Source organism: Sylvia atricapilla, chromosome 6 (assembly GCF_009819655.1).
Source record: "Sylvia atricapilla isolate bSylAtr1 chromosome 6, bSylAtr1.pri, whole genome shotgun sequence".
Classification (NCBI taxonomy): domain Eukaryota; kingdom Metazoa; phylum Chordata; class Aves; order Passeriformes; family Sylviidae; genus Sylvia; species Sylvia atricapilla.
The window spans coordinates 36345155-36369186 of record NC_089145.1 but is presented as its reverse complement, the minus strand read 5'-3'; the positions used below and the strand labels follow the sequence as shown (position 1 = coordinate 36369186).

Sequence of the window (24032 nt, the reverse complement as noted above, 5' to 3'; positions counted from 1 at the left end):
TACACCCGCCCCCTCACACCCCATATTCCCTCCTGAACGCACCCATCACACCCCTGAACCGCCCCTGTACCCCATCGCACCCATCCCCGCACTCACTGCCACCCTAAACCCATGCCTGCCCTCTCTCACCCCCTACACTGCTCCAAGCACCCCGTGCCTGGAGCCTTCCATGTCCGCTCAAACCTCCGCATCCCTCCCAACCCTTCCCTCACCGACAGCCCCCATCCCACTGACCCAAACCCCTCCCTGTCCCTCAAACCCTTCCCAACTCAAAAGTTCCCATTTAGGGCACAGCTCAGGGGGATCACTCAGTATTTTATATTTTCAGTCAATACGAGCCCACATGTCCGGTTTGGGGGATTTCAGGTGGAAGATTTTGGAGGCATTAGGGAGCTGGTCGGGTTTTTATGAGGTGGGTGCTCCGAGGAGCTGTGGCTGCCCCAAATTCCTGAAATTGTTCCAGGCCAGGTTGGACAGGGCTTGGAGCATCCTGGGATAGTGGAAGGCGTCCCTGCCTATGGCAGTGGAAGAAATGGGATGGGATTTAAGGTCCTTTCCAACCCAAACCATTCTAGAATTCCATGATTTTATGAAAGGAATCTCCTGTGCCCCCCGGCACGGCTAGGGCAGAGCTGGGGAGGGGTACAACCCCCAAAAGAGCCCTAAACAGCCCCAAATAACCCCAAACAACGCCAAACAGCCCAAACCAGCCGTGCCAGCACCCACAGCAGCAGCACGGCGGGATGCAGCTCCCTTTGGGAACATCCCGAAAGATGACAGCGGGAGCCCCTCGGGGCCACAGGGGGGAACACGGCGGGGGACACGGGGTCTGTGTGTCCCCTGTCCCCCGGCCGGGCTCCGCAGAGCCGCGCTGGCTGCCACGGTCCGGGTTTCCCCTCCCGTTTCCACAGCAACCCCCGATGACTGATTTCCTTCGATGACTGATTTCCTCCGCTGCCCTGCACCAGGGGCGCCGAGCTCAGCCCTGGCACATCACCCCGACATCCCCAAAAACCCACCCAGACCTGTCCCCGCAGCCCTGGCACCCACCTGGAACCCTCCTGGCAGCCAGCACGGAGCTGGCAGAGTCCCCCCCAACCCCTCCACAGTGACCCCGACACAGCGCCGGGGACCTGCGGTGCAGCATTAATTAAAAGCATTGCCTCCAGCGATCATTTCAGGGTGTCAGAAATTCCCTAAAAAGCCGCCAGCACGCGGGGGATATTTTGTAATTATCACCAGTTAGTCACTGGTGCCTCACCGGGGTGATGCTGATGGGCACATCCAGCCGGGCTTGTTTTGGGATGAAAAGAGGATGCAGTGCCAGGCACCCACAACGACACAGCCGTCCCTGCTCAACAGCAGGAGAAAGCAGGGAGAGGGAAATTAATTAGCAAATTAAAGATACCACTGCAACATTTCCCCTTTTTTTATCATGCATTTTGCAGTTGGCTCCACAAAACTGGCATTTGACCCTACAAATCCAAATCTCTGAGTTCTCCGGCAGCTCCGGAATAGTGATGGGAGCTGCAGAAATTGGAAATGGAGAAGAGATGGCCCCAGGGCAGCTTTTTTTTTTTTTTTTTTTTTTTTTTTTGTCAGCGTTTAAATCCATGGAATGGCAAGGCAGAGCAGCAGGGGAGGGCTGCCAGCAGCAGGGAGCATCCCAGGGAAAAAGGCCAGCGTGGGTGCCTGGGGACACGTCGGGATGGGAACTCAAGGACCTTTCCCTCCCCTAGGGACCTCCCCCGTGCTGAGATGAAGCAGGAATGGAGGTCAAGTCATCAGAGGGAGGGAGGGATTCATTAAATTCATTCCCATTTAGCCTTTTCCAAGCACGGCCCAGGGGGAGGGGAAAGCTCCCTCCCCTCTTCACCCCCTGCCAGACGGGGCTGGCCGGCGCGACAAACCCTTCCCCATCTGGTTTTAGGAAAATTCAGGGGTTTTATAGGGCAGGGATGAAATCTGGAGGCTATACTTAGCCAGCAGACAATGCAATCCCCCTCCCAGAAGTGGCTCATTCCCTCGTGCTCCTCCCCGCTGCCCCGAAAATGTCAGATCTCAGCAGAAATCAGCAATTAGGGCTCCGGACCTGCCGATGGTCAGTGCCCGCCTCGCCGGGGCCCAGCGATATTTTTAGAGGACAAAGGGAATTTGTTGGGAACATACAATTATTTCTGGAGCCTGTGGAAAAGGCACTGGATGCTCCTGGCACCGTGGATGCCGAAGGCGCCAGGGGTGGGGGGCAGTGACACTCCAGAGGGGCACAGCCCCACATCTCCATCTCTTGTCCCTCTCCAAGGATTTGGAGAAAGGATGGATGGCAAAGGCAGGCAGGATCCAGGGCCTCAGCCTTAAAGCGGGACATGGCTGCATGCAGGGCCACAGGACAGTGCTGTGTGCTGGGAGAAACTACTCTGGAAGTTTTACTGATGCTGCTTCCCCATGGAAAACGGGCTCTTCATGACCATCATCATGATCTTCATGAAATCCCAGAACGGTTTGGGTTGGAAAGGACCTTAAAGTTCATCTCATTCCATCCCCTGCCACAAGCAGGGACACCTTCCACTAGCCCAGGTTGCTCCAAGCCCCATCCAACCTGGCCTTGGACACTCCCAGGGATCTAGGGGCAGCCACAGCTTCTCTGGGCACCCTGTGCCAGGGCCTCCCCACCCTCAGAACCAGGAATTCCTTCCCAATATCCCATCCATCCTTGCCCTCTGGCAGTGGGAAGTCATTCCCTGTGTCCTGGCACTCCACACTCTCTTCCTGTGAGAGAATAAATCCACTGAGGATCAAGAGATGCTCCAGAAACTGGAAAGGGGAAATGGAAATGTTGTGGGTGTTGGTACCTTCCACAGTTTTCCTTGGCTGGAGGAAGGAGGTGCCAGGCTCAGCAAACCTGGCAAGATCACATGGAAAAGAACTGGCCAATTATGTTCTGAGTTTAATTAGCACTAGTGGGAGATGGGAGGGTGGTCCTGGGTGCTGTGGAGGAGAAAGGCAGCACAAACCTTCCATCAGACACTGGAGAATCCACGTGTACCAGCCAAAAACATCAACTCAGGATTCCCCTCGGAGTCACATCCTGACCCAACCCTGTGGAGCTTCCTCCCTTGGGGAAACCTCACCTGGGGTGCTGCTCCCAAATACCCATCCCACCATCCCTAAGGATGCTCTGAGCAGAGAAGGAAGAGGGATGAAAGGGAAGCAGAGGATCGGCTCGCTCATCACACACAGTGAGTTCCACCCATACCCTGCCCGAGGTGGGGAGCAGCATTTGGGTTCTGGGGGGCTGGGACAGGCTCTGCCCCACCAGCTCCACAATGAGGGGTTCACCCCTTTATCCCTACAGCTTCTGAAGGCTGGGGACCCCCCTGAGCATCCCATCAGGATCCTTACTATGGATACTCCATACTCTCACTTCTTTCAGGAGTTCCCCTGCACCTCTTCCCAACTCCACAGTGTTGGAACTGGCTGGCACTTCCACAAAAATCACCAAAAATGAGGACTGAGAGGCTCAGCCCATCCACTGACCTGCCCGAGGCATGAGTTGCCTTAACCTGCTCTCTCTGGAGCAGAGAACACAATAAATGCAACATTGTCCTCAAATTCCACCTCTCCCTTAAGGCTGGGAGCGTTTTAGACCTCCAAGAGTCAAAGTGCTGCAAACAACTGTCACTTTATTGTCACGTCCAGCCGTACTGCAAAAGGCACACAACAAACTTCATTGGTACAAAAGAATTTCGCTCCGGGGATTTTTCATGTGATTTTTTCCTTGAGTCTTCTTTCCTTTTTTTTTTTTTTTTTTTTTTTTTCTTTTTTTTTTTTTTTTTTTTTTTTTTTCTTTTTTTTTTTTTTCTTTTTCCTTTTTTTCTTCTTTTGCAACACAGTCACTGGGCTCTCCCATCGCCCTGATGGGAAGATCCTTTCACAGAAAGGATTATTTTTGTGCAGACAGACAGCTCCTTATTGCAGGGGGAACAGCCCTGAGGGCAGGTGGGCACGGCCACCCCTGGGCCCTGCTGAAACCGCCCTGGCCACCTGTGGAAAAACTGGGAATAAATGGCACCTCTGTGTCCCCCTGCTCCAATGGCACCTCTGTGTCTGTCCCCCTGCTCCCTGGCACTGTTTGTAGGGATAAGCTCCATCACAGCCCTCAACATCAGCCCAACTCCAAACCCCATTGCTCCGCTCCAGCTTTGGATGTGGGATAATGGGATATGGGGCTGCCCCCTTCCCTATTTCTGAGCAGTGCCGAGCATTTCTTTCCACAATTTATCCCTTTTTTCCCCTCCAGCTCTGTGTATCTGCAGGGATACACAGTGTATCTCTCTGGGAAAGCACCCAGAGGCTGAGAGAGGGGAGGAAAAGTGGCTGCGGATGAATTTGGGGCATTTTTTCTGCCTGTGCCAGCAGGGAAACTCATGCTGCTGGTGCACACACTGCAAACTCAGCCGTGGATGGGGGGCTGGAGCCACAAACCCAGCACCCAAAGAGAGGTTTTGGGGGTATTTGGTGGGGTCTCCCCCAAAGCAGAATGGGGCACACAGCCCTGAGCTCCAGCAGCATCCTTCCAGCTGCCCTGTGGGAATTTAGGGAGACAAGGATTCTTTAGGGACCACCACCCTGCCCTGCCAACATGGGATACCGACATTATTTTCCCATAAAACCCCTCAGGCAGGGCCAGATCAAGTTTTGAGGTGGGAACATGGTGCCAGTGTCACAGTCCCACAGCAGCTCTCCCATATGCCAACATCTTAAGAGATTTTTTTTTTTGCACTGTGCCTATAGCTAAGCTCCATATCTTTTGGTACCAGCTCCCTTTTCTCAGCTCCCTCCCCCAACATTTCTTATAAAAATAAGATTGTGCTTATTTATAAAATAATTATAATTTTTTTGGTTTGTTATTTTTAAGAAAAGCTTCCAGTTAAAAAAAAAAACAAAACAAAAACAAAAACAGTGGTATATCAAAATATGGCAAACCTTTGGCTGTCAATGGCTAAACTCTAATTAAAAATATCCACTACAAAGGCATTGTGCTGTGATAAAATTAACTCTGCAATGCTTCAATTGCAATATTCCACCTGGGCTGTCTGGCTTCCCTGGGACACACTCAGAGACCACCCTTGGATTTTCCTGGCACGTCACCATCATCCTCTGGCAGAATTATTCCGGCTGTAAGACACCTAAAGACGCATGAAAAGCCTTGGGAAAAAGAGAATGCAGATGCAGAGGGAAGAGCCACATGGACAAGGCAGTTTGGATACACATTCTCCTCGAGAAGAAAGTCTCTTTTCTCACCTTAGTGCTTAGGAAAAAGAAATAGGATTGTTGATAGAATTTGTGAAAGAAGAGAGGCAGATCCTTTGTATAAAAGGTGTTTCAAAGCAGGAGTAAAATGCAAATGGGTCTATAAGATCCAGACATATATAAACATACATACTTCGATATATTTATATATGTATTCTCTAGATATTCAATGTTTGGAATGCATTATTGCATTATCCTTATAGGGGGTTTATTTTCTTCCATCCTCCTTTGATTTCTTTTTTTTGGGAGGGTTTTGGGGGGTGTTTGGGGTTTTTTTGGTTTTGGGGTTTTGCTCAAAAAAAAAAAAAAAAAAAAAAGATAAAAACAAGTTGCAAATGGCTCTGAGAGCTTCCAGCCATCATCCACCAGGCTGGAACTGCTGTGGCCTGACCTCCAGCATGTGTTTTTGGAAAAACTGGGCTGATGCTCTGCCCCAGGAGCTGCTGGCCATGCCTTCCTCCATGGAACATCACTGTGCCCGGAGATCCCTGGCTGGTTATTGCTTAATTCTCCCCTCCCATACTGGCCTTTAGGGTTATTTACATTTCTTTGGCTTGGCTTCAACACGACAGAGTCTGGCACTTTCCAGCCACCCCAGAGTCACCTGGGGGCAAGGAGAGGGGAAGGTCACCTCGAAGAAAACCCGGGTGGGCTTCTGCCGGCTCCAGCTGAGCTGTGCTCCTCCCTCCTCAGTCGGAATAAGACAACTTGTGTTTGGCACAGACTCCTCTGGAATCCACTCCATGCCCAGGGATTCCCCATCCTGCCCCTCATCTGGACAATCCTCCAGCACCACGGTTCCCATGGTTTGCAGGCAGAACAGGGCAGGGCTGGGGGAAGGTGGCATTGGAGCCTCCCCACACTCAGACCACGAACTCGGGCACCTCGTCGTGGGTCAGATCCAAGGAGAAATATTTGCTGGTTCTTTTCACCGGGAAGGCATCCTGGATGTTGATGCACTGCTGGGCCAGGCAGCCGTTGCAGTAGAGCCCGTCCTGGTCCAGGCCATGGGCGCAGCCGAAGGTGAAGCTCTGTGCTGTGTCCTGGCACAGGTTGGCCAACTGCAAGAAGTCCTTCTGGTAGAGCCTGATGTCATCCAGGCTCAGGCTGTGCCGGTCCGTTGACGTCTTGGGTTTCCTGCATGTTGTCTGGGGAAAGCCAAGAGGAGGCTCAGGACATGCCCAGGGGATTGGGGAATCCCAAAACCTCAATCCCACCCCGTACCTGGGGTAAGGAGTCGGTGCTCTGCCCCCGCAGCTTCACCACCGTCTCTGAGGAGCTGGAGGTGGAGGAGCTGATCTCCTTCACAATGAGCCCTGCACAGAGGAGGGTGGCAAAGGTTATTTTGGGGTGGCTCAGCTCTCTTGGGATCCACTCCTGCTGGACATGGGGACAAAGGATCCCTCAGCGTAGTGTGGTGCCTTCAGCCCAACAGCTCCACTTGCAACCAACATTACCTACAAAGCATCCCAAATCTGCCCCAAAATGGCATCCAAAGCTGTCTCCAGGGAGCCTGGCATCCCTAAAGACCTCCCAGTAGCTCCCAGCACAGAGCTGGAAATACAGGTGACTTTCTGGGTCACAGCTCCAGAGAAGATCATGGAGTCCAACTGTTCACCAGCACTGCCAAGGCCACCACTGAGCCACGTCCCCAAGGGCCACATCCACACAGCTTTTAAATCCCTCCAGGGATGGGGACTCCACCACTGCTCTGGGCAGCTGTGCCAGAGCTGGATACACCTTTCAGTGAAGAAATTTTCCCAAATATCCAATCAAAACCTCTCCTGGCCCAACTTGAGAGAAGTTCCTCTTTTCTTTACCCCATCTCCCCTTCAACCCATCGGGTGAACAGCTTTTCCTAGCACCCCAAATGAACACCTTGGGCTAACTCTGCTCTGCCAAACACCAAAGAACCACAGAATGACCAGGCTTGGAAAGGACCTTAAAGACTATCTCATCCCAGCTCCCAAAGGTGTGACCTGCATTGGGGGATGGGCAAGAGAAGAGGCCACCACCTTACCCGAGTGCCCGTTGAACTTGCGGGACAGCAGCATGTCCTCGGTGATGTAGACGCACATGTCGGGGCTCACCTCCATCTCTCCAGCCTGCTCCAGCTCCCGGGGGTCATCCACCAGCATCTCGATTTCTGTCAGGCACAAGCAGACAGGACAAGTCAGCCATGCACCTTCAGAGCCACTCCTCCAACCTCAGAGACTTTGGGAAAAACCCAACATGGCTCCTCACCATCATCTTGGGAATCCTCCTCCAGCCGGTCCTTCCCGCCGCTCTCCACGCCGGAGGTGTGGGAGCTGCCGTGGCTGGTCATGGAGCTGCAGGTCTTCAGCTTGCGGTGGGCACCGGCGCCGGGGAATCCGTCCTCGGGCCCCATCTCCCGGGGTTTGGGGTCAGCCTCGATGCCGGAGGTGTGGGAGCTGCTGTGGGAGGCGGTGGAGTGCCGGGACAGCCGCTTGTGCCGGATGCTGCCGGCGCTGCTGCCGCTGGCGCGCGAGCGCTTCTCCAGCTGCTCCATGTCCAGGTCCAGGGTGTCGCTGATGTAGGATTCCCGGTACTGCTTCTTCTCTGCAGGGGGAGCACGGGATCAGCATCATTCCTATGGATGCCCTGGAAGGGCACAGACACCCCAGCACACTCAGCGATTGTCACCCAAGCTCAGCATGGTGGCACAGCTGGAGATGGGTCTGTCTCGGTGGCATTGAGGGAGGTGGGGCAGCAGCTCCAAACCTCCTGTGCTGGGCTGTTCCTCCAACAGAGGAGGAAGAGGAGAGAGAAGAGGAGGAGGAAGAGATGTAGAGGAAGAAGCAAAAGAAGAAAACAGAAAATAAGGAGGAGCAAGAAAAGGAGAAAATAAATAGGGTGGAAGATGAGGATGAGAAGGAAGAAGGTGAAACAAGGAGGAAGAAGATGATGAGGAGGAAGAAGATGAGAAGGAGGAAGCAGAGGAGAGGAAAGAGGAGCATAAGGAAGGGAAAGGAAGATGAGAATGGGAAAGACGAGAAAGCAATAAGAAGAGGAGGAGGGAGAGGAAGAGAAAAAAGATGAAGAGGAGGAGGAAGAAAACAAGAGAAGAGTATGATGAAGACGAGAAGGAGGAAGAAGATGAGGAAGACATGGAAGAAAAAGATGGGGAGGATGGTGAGGAGGAGGAAAACGAAAGAAGAGGAGGATGAAAATAAGAACAAGGAAGATGAAGAGGACAAGGAAGAAAAAGATGAAAAGGATGAGAAAGAGGAACAAGGTGAGGAGCATGAAGAAGAGTAGGCCAAGAAGAAAAAATAAGAGAACGAGGAATAGGGGAAAGAGGAAGATGAGGAAGAGAAGATGAGGAGAGGAAAAAAGAGGAAGAGGACCTTATGCTTGCACAAGGATGAGGGACACTGGGAAAGCTGTGCTGAAACACCGGGCAGAACTGGGATACCAAGCAGCAGGGCTTGTGCCCATCCCGATGCAGCTGCAGGGGCTGCGGCCATGGGGCCAGCACAAGAACCAGGTGCTCCCAGAGGTGTAAACAGCACGAGGGAGCCTGTCTGGGTGGGACTGGGGCCTGGGGCACCTACCCTCATTCTCCTCCAGCCTGCGGACCTGGCGCAGCACGGGCTGCAGGTTCATGTAGAGGCGGTGGCTGCTGCTCAGCAGCTGCAGGAGGTGGCGCGAGCGCAGCGGGCAGCCCGTGTAGTAGATGAGCTTCCGGGCTGAGGGCAGCCCGTCAGGCAGGATCTCGAACTTCTTGCCCTGAGTGGGACAAGGGGAGGGATCAGCCCCCAGGGGAGAATGCTCCAGTTCTCACCCAGTCCTGCTGCAGCTTCTTGTTAACCCCATGGGTTGTCATCATCTGCTGGGAGGTGAGTGTGAAAGTGTCCCCTGCCTGGGGATTGTAGAATCAGACTGGTTTGGGGTCAAAAGGACATTAAAGACCACCTAGTCCAACCCCCTTCCACCTTTCACTATCCCAGGTTGCTCCAAGCCCTGTCCAGCCTGGCCTTGGACACTGCCAGGGATCCAGGGGCAGCCACAGCTTCTCTGGGCACCCTGTGCCAGCACCTCCCCACCCTCAGAACCAGGAATTCCTTCCCAATATCCCATCCATTCCTGCCCTCTGGCACTGGGAAGCCATTCCCTGTGTCCTGTCCCTCCATCCCTTGTCCCCAGTCCCTCTCCAGCTCTCCTGGAGCCCCTTTAGGCCCTGCAAGGGGCTCTGAGCTCTCCCTGGAGCCTTCTCCTCTCCAGATGAGTACCCCCAGCTCTCCCAGCCTGGCCCCATAGGAAATGGTGCTCCAGTCCTTGATATATCTCCAAGGCCTTCTGTGGACTTGCTCCAACAGTTCCATGTCCTTCCTGTGCTGAGGACCCCAGAGCTGGAAGCAGTGCTCCAGGTGGAGATGGTGGCACTCACCACAAAAACCAGTTTCCCCACGTTTGTCCATGGGAAGTCATAGAGCAGCTGCTTTTCTTCATCCAGGTTCTGCAAAGAGAGGAGAGGGAGCCATGGCTGAGGATCCTGCTAGGGGCATGGAGCTGAGCTGAGCCATTACCCTCACAGCCACCCACCTGGAAAATCTGGATGCCCCGTGTTGTCAGTCCCAGAGTCAATGAGGCCTCCACTTCCCTCTTGTCCTAAGGGGGGAAGAAATGATTTTAAATACACAATTTACAGCATGAAGTGGGTGAATCCACCCCACCTCAGCCCAGGCATCCTCCCACAACCATCCCAGTCACCGTTCTATGATTCATGTGCCAAATCAAAAATGCAAAGTAACTTTGGACACAGGCAGAGGGTGACAGGATAAGGGGGAATGCTTTTAAACTAAAAGAGAAGAGATTTATATTAGTTATTAAGAAAAAACCCTGTGAAGGTGGTGGGCCCTGGCACAGAAGGTACCCAGAGAAACTGTGGCTCCCCCTGGATCCCTGGAAGTGCCCAAGGCTGAGTTGGAGCACCCTGGGATAGAGGAAGGTGTCCCTGCCCATGGCAGCAGGTAGAACGGGATGAGCTTTAAGGTCCCTTCAAACCCAACCATTCTGAGATTCTATTAAAACACCTCACTCTCTCCCAGCCAACAAACTGCTCTGTTCCCAGAAGAAAAACCCAGTGTGTATTTCCCTGAGAAATTCCCATTCTCAAAATTACGACCCTCAACAACCACAGGGCCAGGGCTCACCTTGTACAACCTGTAGTAGTGCACGGCCACATCGTCCAGCCTGACGGCCTCCTTGATGTACTTGAGATGGGCTTCTGAGGCTGTCAGGGCAAATTGGTCCTTGTGCATGTTGGGGACGTGCTTCAGGATGTAATCCTTGCCCCTCTTGGCAACCACCTGTTTGGGGGAGGAGAGGAGCTTGTCCAGCTGCCCTGTGCTGGCTCTCGGGGCTGGCTGCTGCCCCTGGTGCTCCTAGCAGTGGTGGTTTCAAGGGGAAAGGGCAAATTGGAGCTTTGTTCTAGAGTGAAAATGAAATAATTACGGCAGGCAGTGAGTTCTTGCCAGCAGGATTTCCTGCAGGGCAATGTGCTCCATGTGCCTGTCCCATGGTGACACCTGTGCTGGGGCAGGGAGAGTCACACAGGGAACGCCTGTCTGTGGTTGGGGACACGGGCCCAGGGCCAGGGCCACCACTCCTCAGTGACATGTGGGAAAAAAGGAGGAGCTGGCAGATTTGGGGAAAAAACCCAGAAAGACGTTGGGAAGGAGAAGAAAAGGCACCAGGGAGAGCTTTGAGCACCTGAAAGGGCTCCAGGAGAGCTGGAGAGGGACTGGGGACAAGGGCTGGAGGCACAGGACGCAGGGAATGGCTTCCCACTGCCAGAGGGCAGGGCTGGATGGGATCTTGGGAAGGAATTCCTGGCTGTGAGAGTGACGAGGCCCTGGCACAGGTGCCCAGAGAAGCTGTGGCTGCCCCTGGATCCCTGGCAGCGTCCAAGGCCAGGCTTGGAGCAACCTTGGATAGTGGAAGGTGTCCCTGCCCCCAGCAGGGGTGGGACTGGATAACCTTTAAGATCCTTCCAACCCAAGCCATTCTGGGATTCTGGGATTCTGTGCCAGCAGTTCCCAAAGGACTGCACCTGATGGTGCTGGGGGCAGAGAATCCCCCAGGATCATCCCTGCACCTCACGGTGAATTCCCCACCAGCCCCAACATCAACCCCAACCTGCAGCTGTTTCATCCCCACAGCAGTCCCAGGTTATTTACCACCAGGATTAACCCGGGCACCAGGATGCAGCCAGCATCAAGCTCAGAGCAGGGATCACACCAGGATATCTTACCCAGGCAGGGAAATAAGCCTCGGGCTCGAAGTACTTCCCGTAGTGCTTGTTCCTCTTGAAGTCCCCCAGGTCGGCTTGGAGGGCAAAGGCAGTGAGCAGGAAATAAGCCTCTTCCCTCAGCACACACTGAGAGTGCAGCACCTGCTTCCTCAGGTGCCAGTAGTAGTAGTACCGAGCTGTCCTGTCACTGTGGGAGGGACAGGGGACACAGGGAGGAGTGAGCAGCCAGAGGACACCCACTGGGAAGCCCTCAGGAAGGGGTCACCAAAGGATTTTGCTCCCTCTTCCCCTGTGTGTTACAATTCAGCAGCCACTTCATCAGTCAGGTGGAATAACTCTCTCAAAAAGTTTATGCAAGCGCCACTGTGTCCCCAAACCCTTGGAAATCATTTTATCCCCAAAGCAAGAGCTGCAGGTCCCACCCAACCATAGGTAAATTCAAATCAGGCTGTGCTAAACCCCTGAACACATTGTCCCCATCCCCCAAAAGGCTTTGTCATCACTAGCTGGGGGCAGTGTCCCCACCTGCCCCTGTGAGAAACCACTCAGCACCCACTCACAAACAGCCCCAGCTTTTAGGGTGTGCTCAGCACCCCAGAGCAGCCCCCAGGGTGCACCCCAAGCCCAGGAGGTGCCCGTGGCAGGCCCCACCTGATGAGCCGCCCATTCTCCACGTAGTACTGCACTCGGAAGTGGATGATCATTGGGGGGCCAAACTGGTCGATCCCCTGGAATGGAGGAGGTTTTCAGGAATCCTGTGGGCATCCCAGCATCACCCCAGCCCCTCACCTCAGCTCTCTGGGGTCATGTCTGTCACAGCCACCCTTGGTGAACCAGGGCACTGATGAGGATTTTTGTTTCTCAGTTAAGAGTCTGGCACCTGTTTTTCCACGCAAAATGATGGAAATGAAGGGGATTTGGATTTAAAAAAAGCAGGTGGCTAGGGGTGACAATCCCAGGAGTTCTGCAACACCTCACTGCTGCCCTCCCTCTCCCAGACCATCATCCACCAGCTCAGCACCAGCACTTGAGCCTGGACACCACTCCCTCAGCACTGAAAGAATGAAAAGGTGCTTAGGGGAGAAAAAACCCAAATCAAATTTAAAATCTGGGAGAAGTGACCTCAAAAATTCTGAAGGACAAGGGAGGAAAAAAAATCAGAGGAAAAAAACCCCAGAGCTCCAGGGATGGAGCATGGAGGATGCACCCCCAGCTGGGGCACAGGGTGGCACTTAGGAGTGACAACCCCAGGCATGTGATCTGGCAGATCCACCTCCCAAGCCCCACACTGACTAAATGCCACCCCCCACCCCTTGGCAGCATTCCCGGGTCCTGGAAGTGACCTGCGCCGGGGACAGAGGTGGCCTTACTGCCGTCAGCTCTCCATGCAAGACCTCACCGCTGACCTTGCTGGCCTCCTTCTTCCACTCCTTGGGGCAGTACTTGTAGAGTTTCTGGGCCAGGTCCATGTACACGTGCTCATTGTCTGGCAGGACAGAGATGGCATCAGCATCCCCACATGTCCCCTGCCTCCCACCAGGACTCACCAGTGGGAACTGTGACCTCCTCGTCACCAAAAGCGTTGATTTTCACACTTAGAGCCCCCCTGACTTACTCTGGATGACGCTGAGCCCGAAGAGGTGACAATCCTTCAGCCTCAGGAGGTCGCACACCTGCACCAGTAACTCTTGGCACAAAATCTTCACCTGTAAAAAAAAAACCCAAAAAACCCTTAAATGAGCCCTGGATGCATCTGTGCCCACCTGAGCTGGGCAGGGAGCACCAAACCCCTCAGCAGGACCCTGAGCAGGATAAGAGGTGACAGGATGGGCTGTCGGGCTCAGTTTTCCATGGGGAGATCCCAAAAGCCTAGGATGCAGGACCAGAGCTCTGCCAGGGCTGGGATGCTCAGATCACGGGGCAGCTCAAGAGCAGTGGGTAGTGGAGGACCCCAGCACTGAAGAGATGTTTTGGGGGCAGAAATCACAATATTCAGTGTCTCATTCCACCCCCTGGACACCTTCCGAGGTTGCTCCAAGTCCTATCCAACCTGGCCTTGGACACTTTCAGGGATCCAGGGACAGCCACAGCTTCTCTGGGCACCCTGTGCCAGGGCCTCCCCACCCTCACAGGCAAGGATTTATTCCTATTATCTAATCTAAATCTTTCCACTTCAAGTTTAAAACCATTCTCCTTATCCTATCATTATCTGCCTCTTTCCAAACCTCTTTCCATCTTTTTTCTAAGCTCCCTTCAAGTTCCGAAAGGAATTTCAACATTTTCCTGACTCAAAAGCAACATTGGGTGGTGGTGAATTAAAAAAAAAACAACAAAAAGTGTGTGAATTTCACATTCAGTGCCCCATCCCAACCAGAGCCAAAGCCCCTCCTGTTCATTCCCTGGGCTAGAGGAGGCTGAAGTGCCATCCAGAAGGGATCAGTGGAGTGAGGGCTGCAGGATGGGGCTCATGTCATGCCAAGCAGCAGGTCACCCTCTCCAAACCCCGCTGCTCCCATTGATCAAGGAGGTGCAGGAGAGCATAAAACAACATAACAACCTTCAGGAGGAGTAACTCCTGCGCATTTCCCCGGCAGGGCGAGGCCAGGCAGGCTCCAAAGGAAAACAGGAGCAAACCCAGGACATGCAGACACAGCCCCGGGGGGTGATGGAGATGTCAGCGCTCGGGGAAGGGGTGGTTTCTTACGTTAATGATGATGTTGAGGGAGTCGTCGTTGGGGAGGAAGATGCACACGCTGCGCCGGTCCTGCATGACTCTGTTGTTGTGGAAAGGCAGCTTGTTCATCGTGCTCTGGGCAGGGGGCTCGGGGTGGATGGTGGGGGGCACCTCACCGGCGGGCCGGGGCGGCCTCGGGCTCCGCGGGTGCCATCCCTGCAGGGAAAAAAGGGGGATGAGCCCTGGGCACGGCACCCTCAGCTCCCCATCTGCATCCCCCATCCCTCCCACCCACCAGCATCTCCCCCCAGGGTGTGGGCTTGTGGTGGGATGTTGGAACCCTGGGCACTGAGAATTCCAGCCTTTCTGTGCTGGCAGGCACTGACCCCCAAGCAAACACTGCATTGACCTGAGGCCATGGAAAAGGTTCCCAAAATTGAGTGACAGCACTGGGATTGTGGGTGTGGAGTTTGGATAGAAGTGTGTGATATCACAGGGGGGAAAACTTAGAGTTTAAGGCTTTAGACTACAGTAATATATATAAAGCAAGATGGAGGATTTAGGGTTTAGGCTAAGTTCTTCTTTCACCTTCTTCATGGGACTGGGTGGATTTTTGTAATTGGGTAGAAAAATCCACATTGCGGGCCACGGGTGGCTGGTTATTGGGTTAAAAGTAAAAATAATTTAGGTGTCATCTCATAATTGGTCCATTTGTGCTTAAAAGACCTTGGAAACAGTTAGAGACAGAGCCAATTTCTACTTTGTTAGCTGGAACTCACAGTTTGTGAGACTGTACTACAGATAAGAATTAATAAACATCCGAGTCTGAACACGAAAACTGCATCTCCTGTGCATTTAATCCCAGCTCTAACAGAAGGAAAGAAGATAACAAACCCACGACTGGGGTGTCCCCTAAAACCCCTGAAGACACCCCACCACAGCCACCTCCATGCCAACCCCATGGGTTTTGGCCCAGCCCCAAAAACTTGAGCCAGCAGTTTGATTCTCCAGGCTCTGGTTCAGAAAAACCTCAGGAAAAGCTTTTCTGGGATAATTAAAATAAATAGAAGTTTATCCACTGGGAATAACCCGGTTGGGCCAGCAAGGAGCGGTGCTGGAAGCAGGAGGTTTCCCTGCCAGCCATGGAAAGGCAAGGAAAGGCTGTGGGGTCCCAGGAGACAATCCCCACATCACTTCCAACATCCTCCCCACCAATTCTGACCCTTTACTGGAGTGAAATAAAACAATCCAACCCCTAACAGGGATTTGCAGGTTGGAATTGCCATTCAGAGCCAACAAACCCAACCTAACATCAACCCCAGGAAATTCTCATTTCTGAAGGTGAATATTCCCAAAGCACTTTTTACCCCACCATCCACAAGGACACCAATTCCCACGTGACACCATGAGGATGGACTTTAAACTCTGACCTAGTTCAGCCTTTTCCTACCCCAGATTTACACTGGCACCCAGACAGCAGAGTGTCTCCCTTGTCACCAAATATTTGCTCTGGTCTAAGTGAAAGCACCTTTGGCTTCCGAAAGCCTGGAATTCACGTATTTGTGCAGTAGCACGGGGAAAAGTGCCCCGAGGTGACTTTTTGTTGGTGGATCCTGAGGTTTTTCAGAAGCTGGGAAATCCAGAGGCAACACTTTCCCATGGCCAGGATACTCTGGGACTGCAGCATCGAGGTTGTGTCAGTGCATCGTGGATTCTGTGTGTGGCATCCATGGATTTCAAACTTGCATTGTATCCATGCATTGCATTCATGCCTTAGGATGGTGCATTGTGGCCACGTATTCTATCCATGTATTGCATCCTTGCATCTTGGCCATGCATTGCACCCACAGATTGCATCCATGCATCATGGTGGTACATCATGGATTCTCTGTGTTGCATCTGTGTCCATCATGGCCCTTCCACTGCATCCATGCATTACGGCAACCATGCATTGGGCTGGAACATCATGGCACCTATGCATTGCATCTGTGCAGCACAGACATGCATCCCAGCCGTGCACTGCACCTGTGCATTGCACCCATGCATCGTGGCATCCATGGGTTGAGTTGGCACTTCATGGCATCCAAGCAGTGCACCTGTGCATTGCACCAGTGCATCATGGCAACTGTGCATCCCAGCACTGCACTGTGGTATCCATAAACTGTGTTGGAATGTCATGGCATCCATGCATCGCATCTGTGTAGCACAGCTGTGCATCCTGGCCATGCACTGCACCTGTGCATTGCATCCATGCATCGGGGCATCCATGGAGTGAGTTGGAACCTCATGGCATCCATGTAGTGCATCTGTGCATTGCACCAGTGCATCATGGCATCTGTGCAAGGCAGAATTGCACTGTGGTATCCACAAATTGTGCTGGAATATCACGGCATCCATGCAGTGCACCTGTGCATTGCAGCACTGCATTGTGGCATCTGTGCATGGCAGCACTGCATTGTGGCATCCATAAATTGTGTTGGAACCTCATGGCATCTATGCAGTGCATCTGCACAGCACAGACGTGCATCCTGGCCATGCACTGCACCTACCCATGAACCCACGCACTGTGGCATCCATGCATTGAGTTGGAGCACATCCACGCAGTGCCCCTCTGCACCACAGCTCTGCACCTTGACTTTGCCTGGCTCCTCTCCATGGTATCCATGCTCCAAGGCTGTGCCCAGCACCATGGCTGATCCTGACGGGAGCCAGCAGCGCTGCGGCCAGGTTGGTTTCAGGGCTCATTAAAAGTCCCAGTGTGCACAGGATGGGGGTGAAGGAATTTGGCATGTCTTGGCCCAGCAGCTCCCAGGCACTGGCATGATGTGACTTGTGTGGGCTGGGCTGGGGAGGAGCTGCATTCCCGGCAAAGCAGCCATGTCCTGGGGCTCCTCCAGCACCCTCTGTGTCCTGCTCCCACCCAGAGGGCTCCTCAAGCCCCAGTAGTGCACAAGAGCTTCTTTCTATGGCAGCTCTGTGGGTGCAGCCAGCTTGAAATTCCAGCCATGGGCAGCACCCACTGCTGAGCTACTGAAGAATCCATCACCACAAGGGCAGGAACACCTTACACTATCCCAGGTTGCTCCAAACTCTGTCTAACATGGAAAATTTCCAAGGATGGGACCAGCCACAGCTTCTCTGGGCAGCCAGAGCCTCCCTTCCCTCATAACCAAGAATTCCTTCCCAATATCCCATCTAACCCTGCCCTCTGCCAGTGTAAAACCATCCCCTCTTGTCCTGTCACTCTCTGGCATTCTGGGGCTGTTCATCCCCACACCAGTCACTGCATTTCCTCCTCTTCCTGCAGCCTGGATTGGTCCCAGAGCACCGGGGATTAAAACACAACGAGCTGGCATCAGCAGAGCACGGACATTGGAGGGAAAAAAACCCCCAACCCCAAACCGTATATTTTGGTATTTGTATAGAAAACACCCCAGTTCCTGCTGCTGAACGGGAACATTCCACCAGCCCACCACAAAGGAACGGTCCCTGTGGAGATTCCATCAGTTCCAGGTGCTTCCCAGGGGCTCTACCAGCCCTGGGAGCTGCAGAGATTCAGCGAGGGGACACACAAAGCCCTTTCCAGGGTGCTGTGCTGCAGCAGCCCCAGCCAGACGCCGGGAAATTCTTTCCAAGCATCTGCTGCTCATTCCAACAATGTCGGCTTTGATTCCTCAGGACCCCGCGCTGCTGCCCTCGCTGAGTCCCTGCTGCTCCAGAGGAAGTGTTGATAGGAGGCACAAACATGGAAGCATGGAATGGTTTAGGTTGGAAAGGACTTTTAAAGATCTAGCCCAACCTTCCTGGCTCCAAGCTGGAAAGATCCTGGATTGGAGGGAGAGCCGCCCTGGATTTCCCCACGACAGAGGGGATGACAAAGATCACCCCACACTCCAAGCAGGAATCTCCACCCCGAGCAGTCTTCCAAAGGGTTTTCCATCCAAAGTCAGCTGGAAAAAAACACTGGGAATGAGGACTTGGGCATGGATCAGCAGAGTGAGGAGATCCAAGTTTTCCAGCCATGTTTTCCCTGCTATGGGGAAAAGAGCATTAAAACTACACAGGAAGGCACTGTAAACTGCTCATGACTCCAGAGCCGTGCCGAGAAAATTCCTCGATCCACCGTGTTTTCCAGGCCCAGGCTGCTGGAATATTGTCTCCCTCCCTGGGGCTGATGCCATGGGATAAATCCCGTTGCAAAGCTTTGCTGCAAAGAAAACATCCCGCAAAAAAACCTGGGAAAAGCAGCCAGGGCTGGCGCTGCTGACTCGGCGAGGGATTTGTTCATCCCGGGGTCCTGCAAACACATCCGAGGGCAGGCAGAGCCTGGGATCGGTTCAGATAGAGGTGGCTGGAGCAGGCTCTCGTCAGAAATAGAAATTTGGATGTAATTCCAGGGTGGGGACCGAACATCGCTTGAACTTGCTGGCTGAGGTGGGGTTTTCTTCCAGATTCCGGGCATGTGAAGCAAGGCTGGGCGGATATGCAGCATTTTTTCCCTCTCCGTGGATTGAAATGGATTGAAGAGAAGCAGATAAGTCTCCATCCTCGTGGGTTTGGGTCAGGTTTGTCACTCTGTGCTACCCACCAGACATCTCAGTGCCCCCAGTTCAACCCAGCCACGACCCAGAACCTCCAGGCAGATCCAGTCCATTTTTCCATCAACCAAATCCATCCTTCCTTGCCCAAAATACTCACTTTTCAAAAAAATTCAGCCCTATCAGACATCTCCATCCCTGGAGGAATTTAATAGCCGTGTGGCTGTGGCACTTAGGGACATAGTTATTGGTGGCCTTGGCAGTGCTGGAGGAAAGATTGATCACAACCCTAGAGGTCTTTTCCGATTTAAGTAATCCCACGATTCCCTGATTCTAACCCACTGCCAGGCTTTTGTTCCAGCCCTCCTGAAGCACCCCAGGGGCAAGGGAAGGGATCCAGCCCAGGACCCACACGTAGGCAGGGGCCATCCCGCAGCCAGAGGCTGCCCAGAGCGCGGGGCGAGACGGGAAGATGAATTCATGGGGCAGGAATTTCTTGTTTTGAAGAGTCTGGAGTGGGTCTCACCCCACATCACAGGCACAGGTATGCACAGAGCTGTTATTACAAGTTTTAGGGCCGTCCCTTAACGCAGCTTCTCCGAACCCAAAAGCCAGATTAATTCCTGCTTGCGGTTGCCCCGTAATTAAAATCGTCTCCAATTCTTCATGAACTCAACAGTTTCCTCCTAATGAAGAGAGGCAGATGAAAGAGACCTTCACTGGGAAAAAGGACTCAGTTATAAATATTCCATTACTTCATCCGCCACAAAAGCTATTTGGATGCTGGAAACTCAGCCTGGGCAGCTGGGGGCTAGCCCCCACCAGCCTCAGCAGATGCCCCCAAGTGCTGGGGGTATCCAAAAAGCCTCTCCAAGGAAAAGTCCTCCAGGAACTCGCCTGTCTCCATCTCTTCAACATTCGTCCTCTTCCTCATCCTCCTCCCCCTTGGCTACTGCAGTGGCACAACAGTACTGGGCAGGGATGGCTGAGCCGTGTGGATCATCCTAAAAATGGGATGATGTCCCCTCCTGCTAGGGGTGAGCCCCATGGGGGATCACATTCCACAGGATGAGCTAGGCAGCTCAGGAAAGTGCTCCCCTGCCTATCTTGTCATGCACAGAGCAAAATCCAGCCTGGAAGTGCTGATTTTCCATCCAACCCAAATAGAGCCACCCCAGGACTCTTCATTCCCTGACTTTGGAGCACTAAAATATGAATAAAGCATCCCTGCCTCCACCAGGGATGAACACAGAGATGGATTTCTGCTGGCAAGGGCTCCAGGGAGGGGAGGGACAATGTCTGCTCTTTTTCCCTCCTCTGCTCCAGAACCAGCCCCTTCCATCAGATTTCCTTCCGGGGAAACTTTGCCTGAGCCTTTGAGATTAGAACAATATCAAGACTGGGTTGGAGAGGGTTGTGCTCAGGGCAGCCAAGCTCTCCCATCCAGCTCCAGAGCCTGTCCCATGGCATTCCCAGGCATTTTAGGAACCATGCCCCCAGCACCAACAAGCCCAAGCCTCCCAGAGCTCCGATCCCACTCCCAGGATGACAGGCATCACTCCCAAGGCTGCACACGGATGTGGAGCATTGCCTTTGCTCCCCTCTCCGTGGGCAGGCTGCAGCCCACACCAGCAGCAGCTGCCAGAAATCCCTTGAGATTTGGCTGCGGGATTCCTGGACCACAAAGCAGCCCCGAGGGCCAGAGTCACCATCCCGAATCCCTGCACCACAGAAAGCACAGCCCTGAGTCTCCAAACCAAGGAGCTCCCAAGTTAGAAATTAAAGTCATATTTTCAATTTAATTAACAAGATTATATTACATAATTAAAAATGCCACGTAAATATTAATACTAATAATATGCCATGATGAATATTTATGTTATTTTCTCTAACAACACACCTCCAAGATGCTCTGACCCTGGGCAAACCCTTCTTTCCCAGCAGGAGGCACTTTTGGAGAGCCCCATTCCCAATATCCCGCTCACAGGCATGGGATTGCTGCCCAAACCCATTCCCACTCTGGGGAATGTGCAGTGCTTGCTGCACACGGAGGTGAAAAAAAAAAATAGGATGCAAAGTGCTCTGCAGACACACAACAACCCAAAAACCAGCTCCATTTTATGCCAAAATATTCAAATCCGTGCCTGGACTATCCGGAGCTCCTGCTGCCCTCTGCGGCGTCCTCGCCTCCAGCTCCAAATCCAGCAAAACAAAGCCAAACCAAGTTCCTGATTTTTTTAATCCTGAGGCGAGCAGAGGGAGATTTGTCTTCCCTCAGCAGCGCCGCTCTCCAGTTTTCCAGCTGGGAAAACTCCTCGGCCACGCCACAGCCTCCATCAACTTCCCTGCCCCAGCCGCAATCAAGATTTCTGGGAAAAATATCCCAAGCCCACTTTTCAGTCAAGGGGAAAAAAAACCCAGCATAAAACTCAATTAAGGAGCAGGCAGATATTTTAACCAGCACCATGGTTTGTATACTCCATCTGGAGTCCAAAGGCTGCCGGGTTTTTTTTTTAGCAGGAGGGAACTGACATCATCTTAATTTCAAATTCCCATTTATTTTTACATCTGGTCTGAATTAATCTTTCTCAGCGTCCTGACTTTCATGTAATGGAATAATTGCTTACAGACTCGGGGTTTAAAGAGCCTGAATAAACCCAGTTTAAAAAAAGAAACCCCTTTAAAAAATGATAGTAAAAAATCCAGTACCTAGAACCAAACTCCAATCTGCCTTCAGGATTGGGAATTTTAAACGGAACATCTCTTTCAGGCAAGAGAGCTCGAATTAATCCCAGCTCTATCCAAGATTCGGAGAGGGAGAACGAGCCCTGTGGAAAAACACCAACACAAACCAGCCCAGAATTAGGCAGAGCAGCAAAAGCTCCATCAGTGCCACGCGGAAGCATCTCTGGAAAAGCAGAGTTTGGCTTAGAGGGAAAAACATCCTGATGGCCAGAAAGGCACTGGCCATGAGGAGGAAAGAATGATGCGGGAATGGGAGACGGCAGTGAAGGTGGCAGGGGGCCAGGGCATGGCAGGGTCAGGATGTGCCTCACTCCCACGAGAGAGCCAAAGGACACAGGAAAACCAAGGATGGTCCTGGGAAAGCTCAGCCCCAATTTCCCCGCTGCCACGAGGGCACCGGGTCAGATAAAGCACAGTTTAGGAGCTGCATGGATTTACCCTGGCTGCTTCCAGAGCGTGTCAGGGGTACACATTCCCAGTGGGAAACACAGAGAGCGCCATCAGTGCCAACAGCAGGGACCAGCTGGCACCCCAAGCACCTCGGGGTGGGTGGGGGACACCCATGGGACAACGGGGACCCACAGGTGGCTATGACCCAGAAACAGGAGGAGCCATGGATGAGAGGACCACAGGTATGGGGACCAAGAGATGATGGGGACCACAGCTGAGGGGACCTGTGGGCCACCATAACCCACAGAAAAGAGCTGGCACACAGAGGACCCAGGGGTGAGGGGACCCACTGGGGAAGAGGACAGCCGGGTGACCTGTGGAGCCTGTGGGTGAGACCCGGGACAAGAGGGCAAGTGTGACCCAGGGACAAAGAGACTCGTGGGCACCTGTGAACCAGGAATGAGGGGACCTGTGGGTGAGGAGACCTGGGGGTGAGCATGGGGCGTCATGGGTGAAGTGACCCGTGGGTGAGTGTAACCCAGGGGCAAGGGGACCCATAGGCACCAGGAATGAGGGGACTCATGGGTGATGGTGACCCACAGGTGAGAGGACCTGCGGGTGAGTGTGACCCGAAAGCAAGGGGTCCCATGGGCGAGGGGACCTCTGGGTGAGCATCACCCAGGGACAAGGGTCCCAAGGGTGACAGAGACCTGTGGGTGAGGGGAGAAGGTGGCCCACGGATGACCGAGGGCAAGGAGGGTGACCCAGGGGCAAGGAGATCTGCGGGCAAGTGCGACCCAGAGGCGAGGGGTCCCGCAGATTTGGGGACCCGCGGGCGAGGGCGACCCAGGGGCGAGGGGTCCCATGGGCGAGCGCGCCCCTGGAGCGCTCCCTGCGCCAGAGCGGGACCAGAGTGGCCGTGGCCGTGTCGCGGCCGTGTCGCGGCCGTCGGGGGGCCGTGGGGGGGTTCCGGCGGAGCCGCAGCTCCCGCGGGCGGGCGGAGGAAATGACTCGCATTCCTGCAGCCGGGGCCGCTCGCACCGCTCCGGCTCCAACTCGCCCCCGAGCGCAACAAGCGGCCGCGCCGGGCCCACCCGCGGCACGGCCCCGCGGGGGCGAGCCGAGCCGGACCGAGCTGAGCCAAAGCGAGCCGAAGCGAGCGGAACCGGGCTGAGCCGAGGCGGACCGAGCCGAGCCGGGAGCGCGGTGCGGGGCGCCGGGCACGCACCTACCTGCGGCTGCGGGAGCGCGCTGCCTGCCAGCCGTGCCGAGCCGTGCCGAGCCGAGCCGTCCCGTGCCCAAGCCCGCCGTGCCGAGCCGAGCCGTGCCGAGCCGTGCCCAGCCCAGCCCATCCCGCCGCCTCCGCCCCTTCCCGGGCCGCCCCGCACCGCCCCGAGCGGCACCGGCGCCGCCTCCCTCCCCGGCGCCGTGCCCGGGACAGCGGGGAAAGGGGTCGGGAGAAGGGTGGTCCCGGGCAGGGGAGACGAGTGTTGGCCCCGGAGGAGGCGTGGGGAGCCCGGCAGCCGCCGCCACGGTTCCCACGAAAGGCTCTGGGGAGAGCCTGAGCATCCCCTGGGAGGGCACACGGGCACCGTCCCTGCGGGACTGGAGCCTCTCGGAGGTGCCGAGGAGCGGAGCTGAGCATCCTCCTGCGGGGACCTCGGGGAGCAGGGCTGGAGGGGGCTGGGGATGCTCCGAGCGGTGGGGAACTTCTGCTCGGGAGGGCTGGGAGAGCTGGGGGTGTTCTGCTTGGATTGACCTTAGAGCCCCTTCCAGTGGGGCTCCAAGAGAGCTGAAGAGGGAGTTTGGCTAAGGGGGAATGGCTTCCCACTGCCAAAGGACAGGGTTAGATTGCTTATGAGGGAGAAATTCTTTCCTGTGAGGGTAGGTAGGCCCTGGTACAGGGTGCCCAGAGAAGCTGTGGCTGCCCCTGGATCCCAGGAAGTGTCCAAGGTCTGGCTTGGACAGGGCTTGGAGAAACCTGGGATAGTGTGGAAGTTGTCCCTGCCCATGGCAGGGCATGGAACGAGATGTTTTTTAAGGTTTCTTCTAATCCAAACAACCCTGGGATTCCATGATCTCCCAGGGAAAGGGC

The 24032-nt window shown here is 54.2% G+C and overlaps 1 protein-coding gene across 4 annotated transcripts; it reads right to left on the bottom strand.

Moving 5' to 3' along the window:
- Positions 1–5578: 5578 nt before the first annotated feature.
- FRMD6 (FERM domain containing 6) lies at positions 5579–23260 on the bottom strand. 4 transcript variants are annotated; one of them, XM_066321509.1, is made up of 15 exons: positions 23166–23260; positions 21512–21630; positions 14295–14480; positions 13206–13296; positions 12934–13076; positions 12242–12318; positions 11591–11777; positions 10491–10646; positions 9880–9945; positions 9725–9793; positions 8889–9063; positions 7558–7893; positions 7334–7459; positions 6538–6629; positions 5579–6461 (listed from the first exon to the last, which is right to left on the bottom strand). In XM_066321509.1, exons 3-15 carry the CDS (start codon positions 14391–14393, stop codon positions 6177–6179), a joined length of 1902 nt encoding a protein of 633 aa, XP_066177606.1. In that variant the 5' UTR covers positions 14394–14480; positions 21512–21630; positions 23166–23260; the 3' UTR covers positions 5579–6176. The 4 variants fall into 4 exon arrangements, with proteins under 4 accessions (XP_066177606.1, XP_066177605.1, XP_066177609.1 ...); XM_066321508.1 differs by having other exon boundaries at positions 23170–23260; XM_066321512.1 differs by having other exon boundaries at positions 12997–13076; positions 23170–23260.
- Positions 23261–24032: the final 772 nt, after the last annotated feature.

Excerpts from the sequence above, each read along its gene's own strand:
- FRMD6 (XM_066321509.1), bottom strand. The coding sequence starts at position 14,393 with ATGAACAAGCTGCCTTTCCACAACAACAGAGTCATGCAGGACCGGCGC. Across the intron at positions 11,778-12,241 it reads GAGAATGGGCGGCTCATCAG|TGACAGGACAGCTCGGTACT; the intron begins GTGGGGCCTGCC and ends TCCCTCCCACAG. Across the intron at positions 10,647-11,590 it reads AGGCTTATTTCCCTGCCTGG|GTGGTTGCCAAGAGGGGCAA; the intron begins GTAAGATATCCT and ends TCCCCCAAACAG.